Source organism: Schistocerca nitens, chromosome 7 (assembly GCF_023898315.1).
Source record: "Schistocerca nitens isolate TAMUIC-IGC-003100 chromosome 7, iqSchNite1.1, whole genome shotgun sequence".
Taxonomy (NCBI): Eukaryota; Metazoa; Arthropoda; class Insecta; order Orthoptera; family Acrididae; genus Schistocerca; species Schistocerca nitens.
Window position 1 is genome coordinate 569,357,644 of NC_064620.1, and position 20,115 is coordinate 569,377,758.

Genomic DNA, 20,115 nt, shown 5'->3' on the forward strand with positions numbered 1-20,115 from the left:
ATGTGAAACTATAAACGATGATTAACAGTTTAACCTTTAAATAGTGTAACTTTCTAGTGCGTTGTTACACCATTTTACGTAACGTACCTACTTGTTTCAGAGAAATAACACTCGCGCTTGCGAAATACGCTAATTTCAGGCTTTGTAAGGCAGTTTCATGCATTTTAGCTTATAAAAAAATATGCATATACTTCCATATATTTTTTTATTTGTAATGAAATTCTTATTGGCGTATGACAGTACCACACAAAACGCTAGTCGTTAGCCTATCAGTGGGTTAGCTGTTATATAAAGGAAGTCACATTTATCGTGACCACCTCAACTAATCTTCTGTACAGAAACACAATTAGAAAGAGGTACCGTTCAAATGTAGTTTAGCTACCAGAAGGACATAAATGAGCCTTCCTTGTAACTTAGTTCGTTACGAAACTTTGAAGAGCAGTACTTCTTTTCTAAACAGCACCCGACATTTTTGCCGGCCGTTGCGACCGAGCTTTCTAGGCGCTTCAGTCTGGAACCGCGCGACCGCTATGGTCGCAGGTTCGAAGCCTGCCTCGGGCATGTATGTGTGCGATGTCCTTAGGTTAGCTAGGTTTAAGTAGTTCTAGGGGACTGATGACCTCAGATGTTAAGTCGGATAGCGCTCAGAACCATTTTAACCATTTGAACAATTTTTATCCACTTCCTCTCCTAAAGGCTCGTTCAAAACCATATCACAGAGTACTATTCACGTAAATATGGCGTTATTAAAGACGCAACACAAAGGTGTTTAATATTCACCTGTTCTAGCAGACTGTGTATGGTTCAAATTGCTCTGAGCACTATGGGACTCAACTGCTGAGGTCATTAGTCCCCTAGAACTTAGAACTAGTTAAACCTAACTAACCTAAGGACATCACAAACATCCATGCCCGAGGCAGGATTCGAACCTGCGACCGTAGCGGTCTTGCGGTTCGAGGCTGCAGCGCCTTTAACCGCACGGCCACTTCGGCCGGCAGACTGTGTAATTACCCAGGGTTAGCGTAACATGTGTACATGACGGGGCTGACAGAAACGCAGTCTAAATGAAAACTAGTCATTCAGTGAACCGAATCAACTGAACTGGAGAAAATTTAATGGCCAAAATCGTATTCAATATTACTTGTATCTATCACGTGAGCCTTGTCCGGGAGTTACGCAGGGTCAGCCATCGGTAATCGGATTTGGCATGTTAATGTTTAAGGGGTGGCCGGATGCCCTTCCTGCAGCCACCCCCTACCACCCGGGACGAAATTAGTGTACCCTAATTGTCTGCATCGAGTGTAATCCGTGGGAGAGTGCGAATGTGTTCAGATGTCTGCGAACCGTGTAACTGAGGCGGGACATCGGGAAAAGCCCGGTATTCACCTGACGGGATGTGGAAACCGCCTAAAAACCACATCCAGGCTGGCCAGCACGCCGGCCTCCGTCGTTAATTGACCGGGCGGTTTCGATCCGGGGCTGTCGCGCCTCCCCGACTCCAGGAAGAAGCGCGTTAGCGCGCTCGGCTACCCTGGCGGGTTGTCTTAAATATTATTTATTCCTCATTATCTGTTTCAACAGTCATCTTATGATCTTTAAAGCACCTGCTGTTACAAGTCCTGTTTCAGTATGACTGTATCACACGTTGACATTCTGGTCGACATTACGTAGTACATTCCAGACAGGTTTGTCAAAAAAAAAAAAAAAAAAAAAAATTAAAACTGGATTGGCACAAATAAAGACGATACAGTAAAAAAAATCTAGTTACACAAGCTCCTTTTAACCCTATTGTTTTTATGTGTGGCAATCCAGATACAGTCATAATGAAAAGAGACATGCAACGACCATTTTAAAGATCATAAGGTAACAGTCTTACTTCTGAAACAGGTAATGAGGAATAAATTGTACTGAATGCGATGGTGGCTATTAATTTTTTTCCAAAGTAATTGGGGATCGCTCCTTCTTACCTCCAATTACGGCAAATTTCAATCGAATATGTAAGCCTGCAGGCTTTCGTGGCCGTTGTCACTCAAGTTAAAATCTACTGGGTTATTAAGCCGCGTCATGTTTCTTCTAAAATGATCGACTTTTCGACCTCTGTGCTGGGATCTAGAACAGCAGTAGTGGACACCAGAAGATCCTGAGGAAGATCCCGGCAGAGGGGTCGAAACGTCGATCATTTTAAAAGAAACATGACGCGGCCTAATAACCCAGAAGATTGAAACTACAATCGAATAATTTGAAGGTGTGAGAGAATACGCCAACGAAGAGTGGGTAGAAATGCTACTCGTCTATGGAGAAACTGAGTATCAAAACGGGAATGACAAGCGCCTACTTTAGTTGTGTTTGCATCTGTGTTAGGTCGCCCAACCCATCTGCACTGTGACGTTGACTGTGACAGTGAGAGTCAACTTTGTTACGTTTCTATCAGTATCAGGTTTACTTGAATGATACACTGTGATACGTTTCTGAACAGGTCTTGACAAGAGGAACTGTATTATCAGGTTAAAAAAATGGGATGCGGTATAAGAAAAGATACTGTTGTTTACAACGTTACGGGAAAGGCAGTCACGCCTGGTAGCTGAACAGCATTTACTCGACACATTTTTTGTTTTGCTTCCGGACAAAAAAATATTGTTCGTTGGCTGGGCCATTGGTCGTTCCGTTCCTCCACCCCTTCCCTCTGCGTGGTGAGAGTTCTACATCTACATTCATCTACATTTATACTCCACAAGCCACCCAACAGTGTGTGGCGGAGGGCGCTTTACGTGCCACTGTCATTACCTCCCCTTCCTGTTCCAGTCGCGTGTGGTTCGCGGGAAGAACGACTGTCTGAAAGCCTCCGTGCGCGCTCTAATCTCTCTAATTTTACATTCGTGATCTCCTCGGGAGCTATAAGTAGGGGGAAGCAATATATTCGATACCTCATCCAGAAACGCACCCTCTCGAAACCTGGCGAGCAAGCTACACCGCGATGCAGAGCGCCTCCCTTGGAGAGTCTGCCACTTGAGTTTGTTAAACATCTCCGTAACGCTATCACGATTACGAAATAACCCTGTGACGAAACGCGCCGCTCTTCTTTGGATCTTCTCTATCTCCTCCGTCAACCCGATCTGGTACGGATCCCACACTGATGAGCAATACTCAAGTATAGGTCGAACGAGTGTTTTGTGAGCCACCTCCTTTGTTGATGGACTACATTTTCTAAGCACTCTCCCAATGAATCTCAACCTGGTACCCGCCTTACCAACAATTAATTTTATATGATCATTCCACTTCAAATCGTTCCGCACGCATACTCACAGATAATTTACAGAAGTAACTGCTACCATTGTTTGTTCCGCTATCATATAATCGTACAATAAAGGATCCTTCTTTCTATGTATTCGCAATATATTACATTTGTCTATGTTAAGGGACAGTTGCCACTCCCTGCACCAAGTGCCTATCCGCTGCAGATCTTCCTGCATTTCGCTACAATTTTCTAATGCTGCAACTTCTCTGTATACTACAGCATCATCCGCGAAAAGCCGCATGGAACTTCCGACACAATCTACTAGGTCATTTATATATATTGTGAAAAGCAATGGTCCCATAACACTCCCCTGTGGCACGCTAGAGGTTACTTTAACGTCTGTAGACGTCTCTCCATTGATAACAACATGCTATGTTCTGTTTGCTAAAAACTCTTCAATCCAGCCACACAGCTGGTCTGATATTCCGTAGGCTCTTACTTTGTTTATCAGGCGACAGTGTGGAACTGTATCGAACGCCTTCCGGAAGTCAAGAAAAATAGCATCTACCTGGGAGCCTGTATCTAATATGTTCTGGGTCTCATGAACAAATAAAGCGAGTTGTGTCTCACACGATCGCTGTTTCCGGAAACCATGTTGATTCCTACATAGTAGATTCTGGGTTTCCAAGAACGACATGATAATCGAGCAAAAAACATGTTCTAAAATTCTACAACAGATCGACGTCAGAGATATAGGTCTATAGATTTGCGCATCTGCTCGACGTTTGTGATGCAAACATGGCGGTCGCTTTTGTGTGTCCGCAGATCCAGTTGGCGTTCCTGGTGTTCAAGCTAGACAAGCCCAACGACTGCAACCAGAACTTCGTGCAGGTGTTCAAGGACAACACGGACATGCCGTCGCGGCTGAGCGAGTTCTGCGGCGCCAAGGCGGAGACCGTGCTGTCCGAAAACAACGTGATGCACGTGCGGTACTGGGCGACCTCGCAGGCCATCAACGCTACCTTCGACTCGCTCTTCACCGCCTACCGCGAAGGCAACAAGAAGCGTGAGTACCGCGGACAGCCACCCACCTGCCAGTGCTATGTAGGTCAGATTACGCAGTGTTTTGGCTGGGGCCTGTCGAGGGATTGTTCTTCCTCCTAACAGGAAGTGGTTTGCGTCGCCCGCCATCGTGGCCCCTTTCCACATGACGCATGGACCTTGTGTTCTCAGATGTACCTATTGAATATGTATATATATATATGTGTGTGTGTGTGTGTGTACACTGATGAGCCAAAACATGACGACCACTGCCCATTGCAACGTTAGATGCCGCCTGGTTACATTGCGGTCACGTGATGCGACAACAAAAGCACGTAAGCGGAGTAGACTCAGAAGGAGAAACACCCTAGTGAAGATATGGGCTGCAAATGGGGAAATCCATTGACTTAAGACACTCAGGAAATGAGCAGATTATTACACTACTGGCCATTAAAATTGCTACACCACGAAGATGACGTGCTACAGACGCGAAATTTAACCGACAGGAAGAAGATGCCGTGATATGCAAATGATTAGCTTTTCAGAGCATTCACACAAGGTTGGCGTCGCTGGCGACACCTACAACGCGCTGACATGAGGAAAGTTTCCAACCTATTTCTCATACACAAGCAGCAGTTGACCGGCTTTGCCTGCTGAAACGTTGTTGTGATGCCTCGTGTAAGGAGCAGAAATACGTACCATCGCGTTTCCGATTGCGGTTTATCGTATCGCCACATTGCTGCTCGCGTTGGTCGAGATCCAGTGACTGTTAGCACAAAATGGAATCGGTGGGTTCACGAGGGTATTACGGAACGCCGTGCTGGATCCCAACGGCCTCGTATCACTAGCAGTCGAGATGACAGCCATCTCATCCGCATGGCTGTAACGGATCGTGCAGCCACGTCTCGACCCCTAAGTCAACAGATGGGGACGTTAGCAAGACAACAACCATTTGCACGAACAGTTCGACGACGTTTGCAGCACCATGGACTATCAGCTCGGAGACCATGGCTGCGGTTCCCCTTGACGCTGCATCACAGACAGGAGCGCCTGCGATGGTGTACTCAACGACAAACCTGGGTCCATGAATTTTTCGGATGAATCCAGGTTTTGTTAACAGCATCATGATGGTCGCATCCGTGTTTGGAGACATCGCCGTGAACGCACATTGGATGCGTGTATTCGTCATCGCCATACTGGCGTATCAGCCGGCGTGATGATATGGGGTGCCATTGGTTACACGTCCCGGTCACCTCTTTTTCGCATTGACGGCACTTTGAACAATGGGCGGTACATTTCAGATGTGTTACAACCTGTGGTTCTACCCTTCATTCGATCCCTGCGAAACCCTACATTTCAGTAGGATAATTCACGACCGCATGTTGCATGTCCTGTACCGGCCTTTCTGGATACAGAAAATGTTCGTCTGCTGCCCTGCCAAGCACATTCTCTAGATCTCTCACCAATTAAAAACGTCTGGTCAATGGTGGCCGAGCAGCAGGCTCGTCACAATACGCCAGTCACTAATCTTGATGAACTGTGGTATCGTGTTGAAACTGCATGGGCAGCTGTACCTGTACACGCAATTCAAGCTTTGTTTGACTCAATGCCCAGGAGCATCAAGGCCGTTATTACGGCCAGAGGTGGTTGTTTTGGATTCTGATTTATTGGGATCTATGCACCCAAATTGGGCGAAAATGTAATCACATGTCAGTTCTAGTATAATATATTTGTCCAATGAATACCCGTTTATAATGTACATTTGTTCTTGGTGTAGAAATTTTAATGGACAGTAGTGTATTATGAAGAGCCCGTGAACGAGTATCTCGATCACGGCGAAGCTGGTCGAATGTTTACGTGCTTCTGTCGTGTGCATCTTACGGAAAGAGGATTAAGGATAGTGAAACTACCACTAGGTGCTAGATGGTTGGACGTCCACAACTCTTCACACGGGGTATGGTTCGGAAGCTTGTCTGCTCTGTAATGCAGGGTAGATGGTTACCTGAGAGATCTGTGCCGAAAGAGCACATTGCTGGTGCACGCACAAGTGTTTCGGAGCACACCGTTCATCGTACGTGGTTGAGTATGGAAATCTGAATATGGAATATTGTCAATTACGAATGCAACGGGCACGGCACGATCGGGATTCGACCGTCGATCAGTGAAAACGTGTCGGCTCTTCGGGCGAATCTCATTTTTGCTACACTGCGTCGACGGTCGTCTCAACGAATGCCGCCATCGAGGTGAACGGCGGCTCGAAACCAGTAACCGAGGGAGGTGCCCCAACGGTTCGCATACTGGACTCGCATTCTGGAGGACAACGGTTCAAACCCGTGATTTCCTTGCAGCGTTCCAAGCAAACGCCAGAATGGTTCCTTTGAAAGGGTACGACCGATTTCCATCCCCATCGTTGACACAATCCGAGCTTGTTTTGAGGTCTCTAATGACCTCGATATTGACGGGGTTTTAAACCCAGTCTTCCTTCCCAGCTTCCTTCTAAACGTGTCCGCAGCTCGTGGTCGTGCGGTAGCGTTCTCGCTTCCCGCACCCGGGTTCCCGGGTTCGATTCCCGGCGGGGTCAGTGATTTTCTTTGCCTCGTGATGACTGGGTGTTGTGTGCTGTCGTTAGGTTAGTTAGGTTTAAGTAGTTCTAAGTTCAAGGGGACTGATGACCATAGATGTTAAGTCCCATAGTGCTCAGAGCCATTTTCTAAACGTGCAGCGCGCCACGGACGTAGGCTGGATAGAGCAGTATTATGCTATGGGAGCCATTCTCTCGCGCTTGCATGGAACCTGTTGTAGTAGTCGAAGACACGCTGACTGCTGCGAACCACCAGCGTCCGTTCGTGCTTGGTGTCTTCCCGACGGCAATTTCAGCAGTATAATTGTCCTTGTCTCAGAGCCAGAACCGTGCCAGACTGCTTTGAGGGGCATTATAGTGAACTTACGTTGATGTCTCCACGACCTCCGCGTGATGTCACTATAGGGCACCATCACCACGTACGCAGATCAGCGGCCGGTTATTTCCAAGAATTATGTGACTTGTGCGTAGACATCGAATGCGACATACCTCCAGAAACCTATAAACAAACTGTTGGATCCCTGATACGGAGAATCAGTGATATATTTCGCTCCAAAGCCATTAAGCAAGTGATCATAATGTTTTGGCTCAACGCCCAGGGATGAAACACCATCAACGCTGTCACATGGCATATTTGAGATACACTGCCGAGGGATATGATATTTTATCGAGGTCATCGACCCAAAATCTCGTTATCATCTGTCCTCCAATTACTAGCCAAATACTGGTGGTAAAGATTTCTTCTACCTCCAGGATTCAAACCGGACACCCATGAACCATGGACCTTGCCGTTGGTGGGGAGGCTTGCGTGCCTCAGCGATACAGATAGCCGTACCGTGGGTGCAACCACAACGGAGGGGTATCTGTTGAGAGGCCAGACAAACGTGTGGTTCCTGAAGAGGGGCAGCAGCCTTTTCAGTAGTTGCAAGGGCAACAGTCTGGATGATTGACTGATCTGGCCTTGTAACACTAACCAAAACGGCCTTGCTGTGCTCGTACTGCGAACGGCTGAAAGCAAGGGGAAACTACGGCCGCAATTTTTCCCGAGCGCATGCAGCTTTACTGTATGGTTAAATGATGATGGCGACCTCTCGGATAAAATGTTCCGGAGGTAAAATAGTCCCCCATTCGGATCTCCGGGCGGGGACTGATGTGTTGGTGAATGTGCCAACACCTTGTAGATAGAGGAGGCCGAAAATGCACGCTATCTAACGCAGACGGGCGTGAATTCTGGAACAGGATAAGTAGTGAATTCTAATAAGAAAAGTATGCAGCTCCTCTAATACTTAACTTTTATTTATCCTTGTTGTGAATACAGCATTCTTGATGAGACATTTCATACGATAACTATCAAACTATGTAAGGCTAATGGCGCCTTGCTAAGTCGTAGCCATGAACTTAGCTGAAGGCTATTCTGTCTCTCGGCAAATGAGAGCAAAGGCTTCGTCCGTACAGGCGCTAGCAACGTCGTCGTACAACTGGGGTGAGTTCTCGTACGTCTCTCGAGACCTGCCGTGTGGTGGCGCTCGGTCTACGATCACCCAGTGGCGACACGCGGGTCCGACATGTACTAATGGACCGCGGCCGATTTAAGCTACCACCTAGCAAGTGTGGTGTCTGGCAGTGACACCACAGGGACTACTCAAGAGGATGTCCTTATCATGAGAACGAAAACTGGCGTTCTACGGATAGGAGCGTGGAATGTCAGATCCCTTAATCGGGCAGGTAGGTTGTTGTTGATGTTGTGGTCTTCAGTCCTGAGACTGGTTTGATGCTGCTCTCCATGCCACTCTATCCTGTGCAAGCCTCTTCATCTCCCAGTACCTACTGCAACCTACATCCTTCTGAATCTGCTTAGTGTATTGATCTCTTGGTCTCCCTCTACGATTTTTACCCTACACGCTGCCCTCCAATGCTAAATTTGTGAACCCTTGATGCCTCAAAACATGTCCTACCAACCGATCCCTTCTTCTAGTCAAGTTGTGCCACAAACTTCTCTTCTCCCCAATCCTATTCAATACCTCCTCATTAGTTACGTGATCTACCCAGCTTATCTTCAGCATTCTTCTGTAGCACCACATTTCGAAAGCTTCCAAACTATTTATCGTCCATGTTTCACTTCCATACATGGCTACACTCCATACAAATACTGTCCATTCCATTCAACTGCTCTTCCAAGTCCTTTGCTGTCTCTGACAGAATTACAATGTCATCGGCGAACCTCAAAGTTTTTACTTCTCCTCCATGAATTTTAATACCTACTCCGAATTTTTCTTTTGTTTCCTTTACTGCTAGCTCAATATACAGATTGAATAACATCGGGGAGAGGCTACAACCCTGTCTCACTCCTTTCCCAACCACTGCTTCCCTTTCATGCCCCTCGACTCTTATAACTGCCATCTGGTTTCTGTACAAATTGTAAATAGTCTTTCGCTCCTTGTATTTTACCCCTGCCACCTTCAGAATTTGAAAGAGGGTATTCCAGTTAACGTTGTCAAAAGCTTTCTCTAAGTCTACAAATGCTAGAAACGTAGGTTTGCGTTTTCTTAATCTCTCTTCTAAGATAAATCGTAAGGTTAGTATTGCCTCACGTGTTCCAAAATTTCTACGGAATCCAAACTGATCTTCCCCGAGGTCCGCTTCTGCCAGTTTTTCCATTCGTCTGTAAAGAATTCGCGTTAGTATTTTGCAGCTGTGACTTATTAAACTGATAGTTCGGTAATTTTCACATCTGTCAACACCTGCTTTCTTTGGGATTGGAATTATTATATTCTTCTTGAAGTCTGTGGGTATTTCGCCTGTCTCATACATCTTGCTCACCAGATGGTAGAGTTTTGTCATGACTGGCTCTCCCAAGGCCATCAGTAGTTCTAATGGAATGTTGTCTACTCCCGGGGCCTTGTTTCGACTCAGGTCTTTCAGTGCTCTGTCAAACTCTTCACGCAGTATCTTATCTCCCATTTCATCTTCATCTACATCCTCTTCCATTTCCATAATATTGTCCTCAAGTGCATCGCCCTTGTATAAACCATCTATATACTCCTTCCACCTTTCTGCCTTCCCTACTTTGCCTACAACTGGGTTGCCATCTGAGCTCTTGATATTCATACAAGTGGTTCTCTTCTCTCCAAAGGTCTCTTTAATTTTCCTGTAGGCAGTATCTATCTTACCCCTAGTGAGACAAGCCTCTACATCCTTACATTTGTCCTCTAGCCATCCCTACTTAGCCATTTTGCACTTCCTGTCGATCTCATTTTTGAGATGTTTGTATTCCTCTTTGCCTGCTTCATTTACTGCATTTTTATATTTTCTCCTTTCATCAATTAAATTCAATATTTCTTCTGTTACCCAAGGATTTCTATGAGCCCTCGTCTTTTTACCTACTTGATCCTCTGCTGCCTTCACTACTTCATCCCTCAGAGCTACCCATTCTCCTTCTACTGTATTTCTTTCCCCCATTCCTGTCAATTGTTCCCTTATGCTCTGCCTGAAACTCTCTACAACCTCTGGTTCTTTCAGTTTATCCAGGTCCCATCTCCTTAAATTCCCACCTTTTTGCAGTTTCTTCAGTTTCAATCTGCAGTTCATAACCAATAGATTGTGGTCAGAATCCACATCTGCCCCTGTAAATGTCTTACAATTTAAAACCTGGTTCCTAAATCTCTGTCTTACAATTATATAATCTATCTGATACCTTTTAGTATCTCCAGGATTCTTCCAGGTATACAACCTTCTTTTATGATTCTTGAACCAAGTGTTAGCTATGATTAAGTTATGCTCTGTGCAAAATTCTACAAGGCGGCTTCCTCTTTCATTTCTTCCCCCCAATCCATATTCACCTACTATGTTTCCTTCTCTCCCTTTTCCTACTGACGAATTCCAGTCACCCATGACTATTAAATTTTCGTCTCCCTTCACTACCTGAATAATTTCTTTTATCTCGTCATACATTTCATCAATTTCTTCATCACCTGCAGAGCTAGTTGGCATATAAACTTGTACTACTGTAGTAGGCATGGGCTTTGTGTCTATCTTGGCCACAATAATACGTTCACTATGCTGTTTGTAGTAGCTAACCCGCACTCCTATTTTTTTATTCATTATTAAAGCTACTCCTGCATTACCCCTATTTGATTTTGTATTTATAACCCTGTAATCACCTGACCAAAAGTCTTTTCCTCCTGCCACTGAACTTCACTAATTCCCACTATATCTAACTGTAACCTATCCATTTCCCTTTTTAAATTTTCTAACCTACCTGCCCGATTAAGGGATCTGACATTCCACGCTCCGATCCGTAGAATGCCAGTTTTCTTTCTCCTGATAACGACGTCCTCTTGAGTAGTCCCCGCCCGGAGATCCGAATGGGGGACTATTTTACCTCCGGAATATTTTACCCAAGAGGACGCCATCATCATTTAATCATACAGTAAAGCTGCATGTCCTCGGGAAAAATTACGGCTGTAGTTTCCCTTTGTTTTCAGCCGTTCGCAGTACCAGCACAGCAAGGCCGTTTTGGTTAATGTTACAAGGCCAGATCAGTCAATCATCCAGACTGTTGCCCCTGCAACTACTGAAAAGGCTGCTGCCCCTCTTCAGGAACCACATGTTTGTCTGGCCTCTCAACAGATACCCCTCTGTTGTGGTTGCACCTACGGTACGGCCATCTGTATCGCTGAGGCACGCAAGCCTCCCCACCAACGGCAAGGTCCATGGTTCATGGGGGAAGGTAGGTTACAAAATTTAAAAAGGGAAATGGATAGGTTAAACTTAGATATAGTGGGAATTAGTGAAGTTCGGTGGAAGGAGGATCAAGACTTCTGGTCAGGTGACTACAGGGTTATAAACACAAAATCAAATAGGAGCAGTGCTGGAGTAAGTTTAATAATGAATAGGAAAATAGGAATTCGGGTAAGCTACTACAAACAGCATAGTGAACGCATTATTATGGCCAAGATAGATACGAAGCCTACGCCTACTACAGTAGTACAAGTTTATATGCCAACTAGCTCTGCAGATGATGAAGAAATTGAAGATATGTATGATGAAATAAAAGAAATTACTCAGATAGTGAAGGGAGATGAAAATTTAATAGTCATGGGTGACTGGAATTCGTCAGTAGGAAAAGGGAGAGAAGGAAACGTAGTAGGTGAATATGGATTGCGGCTAAGAAATGAAAGAAGAAGCCGCTTGGTAGAATTTTGCAAAGAGCACAACTTAATCATAACACTTGGTTCAAGAATCATGAAAGAAGGTTGCATACATGGAAGAAGCCTGGAGATACTGACAGGTTTCAGATAGATTATATAATGGTAAGACAGACATTTAGGAACCAGGTTTTAAATTGTAGGACTCTTCCAGGGGCAGATGTGGATTCTGACCACAATATATTGGTTATGAACTGTAGATTAAAACTGAAGAAACTGCAAAAAGGTGGGAATTTAAGGAGATGGGACCTTGATAAACTGACTAAACCAGAGGTTGTAGAGAGTTTCAGGGAGAGCATAAGGAACAATTGACAGGAATGGGGGAAAGAAATACAGTAGAAGAAGAATGGGTAGCTTTGAGGGATGAAGTAGTGAAGACAGCAGAGGATCAAGTAGGTAAAAAGACGAGGGCTAGTAGAAATCCTTGGGTGACAGAAGAAATACTGAATTTAATTGATGAAAGGAGAAAATATAAAAGTGCAGTAAATGAAACAGGCAAAAAGGAATACAAACGTGACAAAAATGAGATCGACAGGAAGTGCAAAATGGCTAAGTAGGCATGGCTAGAGGACAAATGTATGGATGTAGAGGCCTATCTCACTAGTGGTCAGATAGATGCAGCCTACAGGAACATTAAGGAGACCTTAAGAGAAAAGAGAACCACTTATATGAATATCAAGAGCTCAGATGGAAACCCAGTTCTAAGCAAAGAAGGGAAAGCAGAAAGGTGGAAGGAGTATATAGAGGGACTATACAAGGGCTATGTACTTGGGGACAATATTATAGAAATGGAAGAGGATGAAGATGAAATGGGAGATATAATACTGAGTGAAGAGTTTGACAGAGCACTGAAAGACCTGAGTCGAAACAAGGCTCCGGGAGTAGACAACATTCCATTACAACTACTGACAGCCTTGGGAGAACCAGTCATGACAAAACTCTACCATCTGGTGAGTAAGCTGTATGAGACAGGCGAAATACCCTCAGACTTCAAGAAGAATATAATAATTCCAATCCCAAAGAAAGCAGGTGTTGACAAATGTGAAAATTACCGAACTATCAGTTTAATAACTCACAGCTGCAAAATACTAACGCGAATTCTTTACAGACGAATGGAAAAACTAGTAGAAGCTGACCTCGTGGAAGATCAGTTTGGATTCCGTAGCAATGTTGGGATACGTGAGGCAATACTGACCCTACGACTTATCTTAGAAGCTAGATTAAGGAAAGGCAAACCTACGTTTCTAGCATTTGTAGACTTAGAGAAAGCTTTTGACAATGTTGACTGGAATACGCTCTTTCAAATTCTAATGGTGGCAGGAGTAAAATACAGGGAGCGAAAGGCTATTTACCATTTTTACAGAACCCAGATGGCAGTTATAAGAGTCGAGGGACATGAAAGGGAAGCAGTGGTTGAGAAGGGAGTGAGACAGCGTTGTAGCCTCTCCCCGATGTTATGTAATCTGTATACTGGGCAAGCAGTAAAGGAAACAAAAGAAAAATTCGGAGTAGGTATTAAAATCCATGGAAAAGAAATGAAAACTTTGAGTTTCGCCGAGGACATTGCAATTCTGTCAGAGACAGCAAAGGACTTGGAAGAGCAGTTGAATGGAATGGATAGTGTCTTGAAAGGAGGGTATAAGATGAACATCGACAAAAGCAAAACGAGGATAATGGAATGTAGTCGAATTAAGTCGGGTGATGGTGAGGGAATTAGATTAGGAAATGAGATACTTAAAGTAGTAGAGGAGTTTAGATATTTGGGAAGCAAAATAACTGATGATTGTCGAAGTAGAGAGGATATAAAATGTAGACTGGCAATGGCAAGGAAAGCGTTTCTGAAGAAGAAAAATTTGTTAAAATCGAGAATAGATTTAAGTGTCAGGAAGTCATTGCTGAAAGTATTTGTATGGAGTGTAGCCATGTATGGAAGTGAAACATGGACGATAAATAGTTTGGACAAGAAAAGAGTAGAAGCTTTCGAAATGTGGTGCTACAGAAGAATGCTGAAGATTAGATGGGGAGATCACATAACTAATGAGGAGGTATTGAATAGGATTGGGGAGAAGAGAAGTTTGTGGCACAACTTGACTAGAAGAAGGGATCGGTTGGTAGGACATGTTCTGAGGCATCAAGGGATCACCAATTTAGTATTGGAGTGCAGCGTGGAGGATTAAAAATCGTAGAAGGAGACCAAGAGATGAATATCTAAGTAGATTCAGAAAGATGTAGGTTGCAGTAGGTACTGGTAGATGAAGAAGCTTGCACAGGATAGAGTAGTATGGAGAATTGCATCAAACCAGTCTCAGAACTGAAGACCACAACAACAACAACAACAACAACCTCCATTTCGAACACCAATGTTTTCGACTTCGCCTACGGTAGCAGACGCCAGGTTGGACGAAATGGAGCTAAATCGCGGGAAGCAAGAACATAGGAAAAGAGATTAGCATATAACGTCGTGTCAAGGACGAAAACTCACAGAAGGACACGGGCAATGACTGAGGAAGGTTGGGTCAGTATGTCTTTACTCTGGCCATGAAATACCGCATTGTGTCTGGGACTCTGTGTAGCTCAAATAATTTACTATTGTTTCAGTTGCCAAAATCCTTTTCTTTCTACTTGTGATGCATTTCTCTGTACTATATCCTGAGATCTGTGGTATAAGAAATAACATAAAAGGCTGGGTGGAAAACAGATATTATAAAGTGACAAGCTGTAGCATAAGGCTTGGTGACACATTAAGCTGAATTACGTGCACTAAAGGAGTGGATTCACAGCATCTAGTCAAAACTGACCCCATGCTTTTTTTTAAAATTATGGTCAGTTTACAAACCCTTCTTAACATATTATATTTTCTAAGGCTTCCAGAAATGCATACTCCAAGCGAAAAAAAAAAGGGAGTCTGTTTGGGATGATGAATTACGTAATGGAGTTGCAACATTTACGCTGTGAATAGTAGTGTACGACGAAATACACTCCTGGAAATGGAAAAAAGAACACATTGACACCGGTGTGTCAGACCCACCATACTTGCTCCGGACACTGCGAGAGGGCTGTACAAGCAATGATCCCACGCACGGCACAGCGGACACACCAGGGACCGCGGTGTTGGCCGTCGAATGGCGCTAGCTGCGCAGCATTTGTGCACCGCCGCCGTCAGTGTCAGCCAGTTTGCCGTGGCATACGGAGCCCCATCGCAGTCTTTAACACTGGTAGCATGCCGCGACAGCGTGGACGTGAACCGTATGTGCAGTTGACGGACTTTGAGCGAGGGCGTATATGGTTCAAATGGCTCTGAGCACTATGGGACTCAACTGCTGAGGTCATTAGTCCCCTAGAACTTAGAACTAGTTAAACCTCACTAACCTAAGGACATCACAAACATCCATGCCCGAGGCAGGATTCGAACCTGCGACCGTAGCGGTCTTGCGGTTCCAGACTGCAGCGCCTTTAACCGCACGGCCACTTCGGCCGGCTGAGGGCGTATAGTGGGCATGCGGGAGGCCGGGTGGACGTACCGCCGAATTGCTCAACACGTGGGGCGTGAGGTCTCCACAGTACTTCGATGTTGTCGCCAGTGGTCGGCGGAAGGTGCACGTGTCCGTCGACCTGGGACCGGACCGCAGCGACGCACGGATGCACGCCAAGACCGTAGGATCCTACGCAGTGCCGTAGGGGACCGCACCGCCACTTCCCAGCAAATTAGGGACACTGTTGCCCCTGGGGTATCGGCGAGGACCATTCGCAACCGTCTCTATGAAGCTGGGCTACGGTCCCGCACACCGTTAGGCCGTCTTCCGCTCACGCCCCAACATCGTGCAGCCCGCCTCCAGTGGTGTCGCGACAGGCGTGAATGGAGGGACGAATGGAGACGTGTCGTCTTCAGCGATGAGAGTCGCTTCTGCCTTGGTGCCAATGATGGTCGTATGCGTGTTTGGCGCCGTGCAGGTGAGCGCCACAATCAGGACTGCATACGACCGAGGCACACAGGGCCAACACCCGGCATCATGGTGTGGGGAGCGATCTCCTACACTGGCCGTACACCACTGGTGATCGTCGAGGGGACACTGAATAGTACACGGTACATCCAAACCGTCATCGAACCCATCGTTCTACCATTCCTAGACCGGCAAGGGAACTTGCTGTTCCAACAGGACAATGCACGTCCGCATGTATCCCGTGCCACCCAACGTGCTCTAGAAGGTGTAAGTCAACTACCCTGGCCAGCAAGATCTCCGGATCTGTCCCCCATTGAGCATGTTTGGGACTGGATGAAGCGTCGTCTCACGCGGTCTGCACGTCCAGCACGAACGCTGGTCCAACTGAGGCGCCAGGTGGAAATGGCATGGCAAGCCGTTCCACAGGACTACATCCAGCATCTCTACGATCGTCTCCATGGGAAAATAGCAGCCTGCATTGCTGCGAAAGGTGGATATACACTGTACTAGTGCCGACATTGTGCATGCTCTGTTGCCTGTGTCTACGTGCCTGTGGTTCTGTCAGTGTGATCATGTGATGTATCTGACCCCAGGAATGTGTCAATAAAGTTTCCCCTTCCTGGGACAATGAATTCACGGTGTTCTTATTTCAATTTCCAGGAGTGTATAAAAAACACCAATACGCTCCACGGAGGAAATCTGTGAATCGGAAGGAAATCATGAGATGTAGATGTAAAGACAAACATATGATTACAATTTCAGAAAAGAATTGGATGATTCATTCAAAGGGAACAGCTTCACAAATGCAGGAAGTCAATAACGCGTTCTTCCACGCCTGGCCCTTATGAAAGCAGGCATTCGGCTTGGCGTTCATTGCCAAAGTTGTTGGATGCCCTAAGGAGGAATCTCGTAACAATTTCTGTGCAATTGGCGCATTAGATCGTTGAAATCCTGATGAGGGTGAAGGGCAGTACTTGTAACGCTGTAAATGTTCCCGAATGGGAAGAGATTAGGGTACCTTGCCGGCCATGGTAGGTCTGGGGAAGCACGATGACAAGATTAGAAATTCTGGCCGTGTGCGTGAGGGGGTTATCTTGCTGAAATGTAAGCCCGGTATGGCTAGCCATGAAGGGCAACAAAACGGAGCGTAGAATATCGTCGATGCACCACTTTGCTGTAAGGGCGCCGAGGTTGACAACGAAAGTGGTTCTGCTATGAAATAAAATGGCAACACAGATCATCGCTCCTAGGTATCGGTCTGTATGTCGGACGACAATAAGGTTGGTATCCACCATGGCATTGTTGTTTTACTTAGGTGAGCGTAATGTGCGTCGGATCTATGCAGCATGAATCAACACAGACTACAACATTTCAAAATATTCTTATAAAAAAATTCGAGGTGTAACATATGAGGAGGAGAAAGGAAACTTTATTCAGACAACAGAAGGAGGAGACAAGGATCCTTTATTGTAACTTCCTAAGGAAAAGGATGATGCGTAACAATTTCAGTAACTAACTTAGTATACACTGTAAGACGTCGTGGTCTCCTGACCTTCATTGCTTACATATTCCGCCCTCACAATCATATTCTGCACATCAAGACGCTTCATTCGAACCCAAACTCGATAAGATAAAGTCAATGTTGTATGAATTCATGTAAACGATACGCAAATAACTAATAAATCGCAAGTGCGCACCGTGGTTGAAATACTCGAGGCTGGCGTACACACATACATTCCCGACACGACGATCACAAGAGCTTTTAGTTCGAGAGAGGCAACCACACGCCAGGAGGCCAATCCGAACCCATCTACGACGGTCGGTGGCCACCCGTGGAGCTGACAGGGTTCACCCGAGGGAAAGGAGGAACGACCCCGTGTTCGGCTTAAAAGCAAATTCCGCTAAATTCTGTGGGAGCGGCCAGCCTACGCATTCTTTACACATAGCACGCAGTTTCAGAGATTTTCTCAGGGAGACAGCAAACGCCAAACGCCGATACTACAGATTTCCGGATTGGTCGCCTTAAACGAAACGTTATTCTCCCGTTTTAGAAGAGCAATGCTGATTGGCAGACGATATTTCTGACTCCTTGAACTGAAGGAGTAATGGGAGAGACCGAAAGATATACCCCTTCAATTCTGGCGTGGAGAGGGGCCGTTCTGTTGTCGATCTTGGAGCGAGAACACGTAACGAGAGCGTGTGCACTCGTACGTGTACTCAAAGAGTGAGGAACAAGTCTCTCCTCAGTACTACACTGGGAGAGCACCTCTGTCGAGAGTGAATTGAAGTGCGGCGAATCGAAGTGCGACTCTCTATATTGAGTCCTTGCGATTAAGCGTTGTTCACTGTGTTGGCCAACACACTTATTGTGCAGTGTGAACGGACAGAGTTATAGTTAAACGCCTGTGAGCGAATTTTGAGTGGCATCACGATGGACTGGTTATCTGACTGGTGTAGCACGCCAATAGTTAGACTAGGGGCGAATAGGTATCCTTGACTTCATCAAGGCGTAGGGAGAGTTTGATTGGCGACGGTCAATCCAGATAGAACGAGAGTTAGCTTATTTGTCAGCAGTGAGTGGCGCAGATAGCAATCATCGCAGCTATCGCAGCTATTGCGAGCCCCATATTTCCTCCACAACAGTACACTTCACTGCATTTCACACGCAACAGCCTCGACTGTACCTAGCAACATTCTAAAGGATATTTATTCAAGTTGCCGGCCGCGGTGGCCGTACGGTTCTGGCGCTGCAGTCCGGAACCGCGGGACTGCTACGGTCGCAGGTTCGAATCCTGCCTTGGGCATGGGTGTGTGTGATGTCCTTAGGTTAGTTAGGTTTAAGTAGTTCTAAGTTCTAGGGGACTTATGACCCTAAGATGTCGAGTCCCATAGTGCTCAGAGCCATTTGAACCAATTATTCAAGTTGAGTAGGCGCGGCTCTCAGCCATTCTGGTAAGTCAATAACAATATTAAACTTGGTACAGAAATTTCATTAGCGAATCCTATCCTTGAGAGGTAACTTCACATTCCGAAAAGAACCAGGATATAACTTGTTCAATTCATAACTATAAGTGCCACTGTGATTTCTCAGAATTTTTGCAAAATAAATAATAATTTTCGTTAGTTTCATGTTTTTCTTACACTAACTAGCACTACTCAAGTACCCAAGTATCCCACTAGTTACGTAAGACATTTTGTGAATTTTGTGAATTTTGTGTCATTTCGTTACAGCGGACGACTCCAGAAGATATTTATTGCTGAAAGTTATTCAGGCATTTCTCTGTAGAACGTTAGGAGCGTCTGTCTGACTTCTGTAGCAGTGTGGGAGTGTAAATTGCATCTTGCAGAAGCCACAGGGTAAAGGGCATATCTCAGATTAATCCGTTGCGCAGAACAACAGAATCTCAGATCAACCCCATGCTCACAACACTGAGGTGACAAAATTTGTGGGATACCTCCTAAAATCGTATCGGTCTTCCTTTTGCCTGGCATAGTGCAGTAACTGGACGTAGCAGGGCTCAACAAGTCGTTGGAAGTCCTCTGCAGAATACTGAGCCATGCTGCCTCTATAGCCGTTCATAATTGCGAAAATGTTGAGGGTGGAGGATTTTGTCCACGAACTGACCTGTCGATCATGTTGCATGAATGTTCTATGGGACTCACGTTGGACGATCTGGTTGGAAAAATAATTCGTTCGAACTGTTTAGAACGTTCTTTAAACCAGCCGCAAACAATTGTGGCCCGGTGGCGTGGTGAATTGCCATGTATAAAATTCCATCGTAGTTTGGGAACAAACAGCCGAACACTGTTGTTCCCACACAGTGATCGGTCCAGTTGGACCAGCAGTTGGAGGAGCCAGTCCATTCCTTGTAAACACAGCCCACAGTGCCATGTTGACAACTTGAGTCCATGGCTTCGTGGGGTCTGAGCCACACACGAGCCCTACCATCAGCTCTTACCAACTGGATTCGGAACCCATTTAACGAGGTCATTTGGGGTCTAATTGGGATGGTCACTTGCCCAGGAGTGGTCCTGCAGGCATATGGCGCTGTCAGCAAAGATACTCGCGTCGGTCGTTTGGTGCCATAGTCCATTAATGCCATATTTCGC

The 20,115-nt window shown here is 45.7% G+C and overlaps 1 protein-coding gene across 1 annotated transcript in view; it reads left to right on the plus strand.

Moving 5' to 3' along the window:
- LOC126195752 (neuropilin and tolloid-like protein 2) overlaps positions 1–20,115 on the plus strand; it is a gene marked incomplete at its 3' end in the record, with an annotated part of 1,334,530 nt that overhangs the window by 605,545 nt on the left and 708,870 nt on the right. The window contains exon 4 of the mRNA XM_049934379.1: positions 4,061–4,301. Coding sequence (XP_049790336.1) covers positions 4,061–4,301 — 241 coding nt within the window. The remainder of the gene's footprint in view (positions 1–4,060; positions 4,302–20,115) is intronic.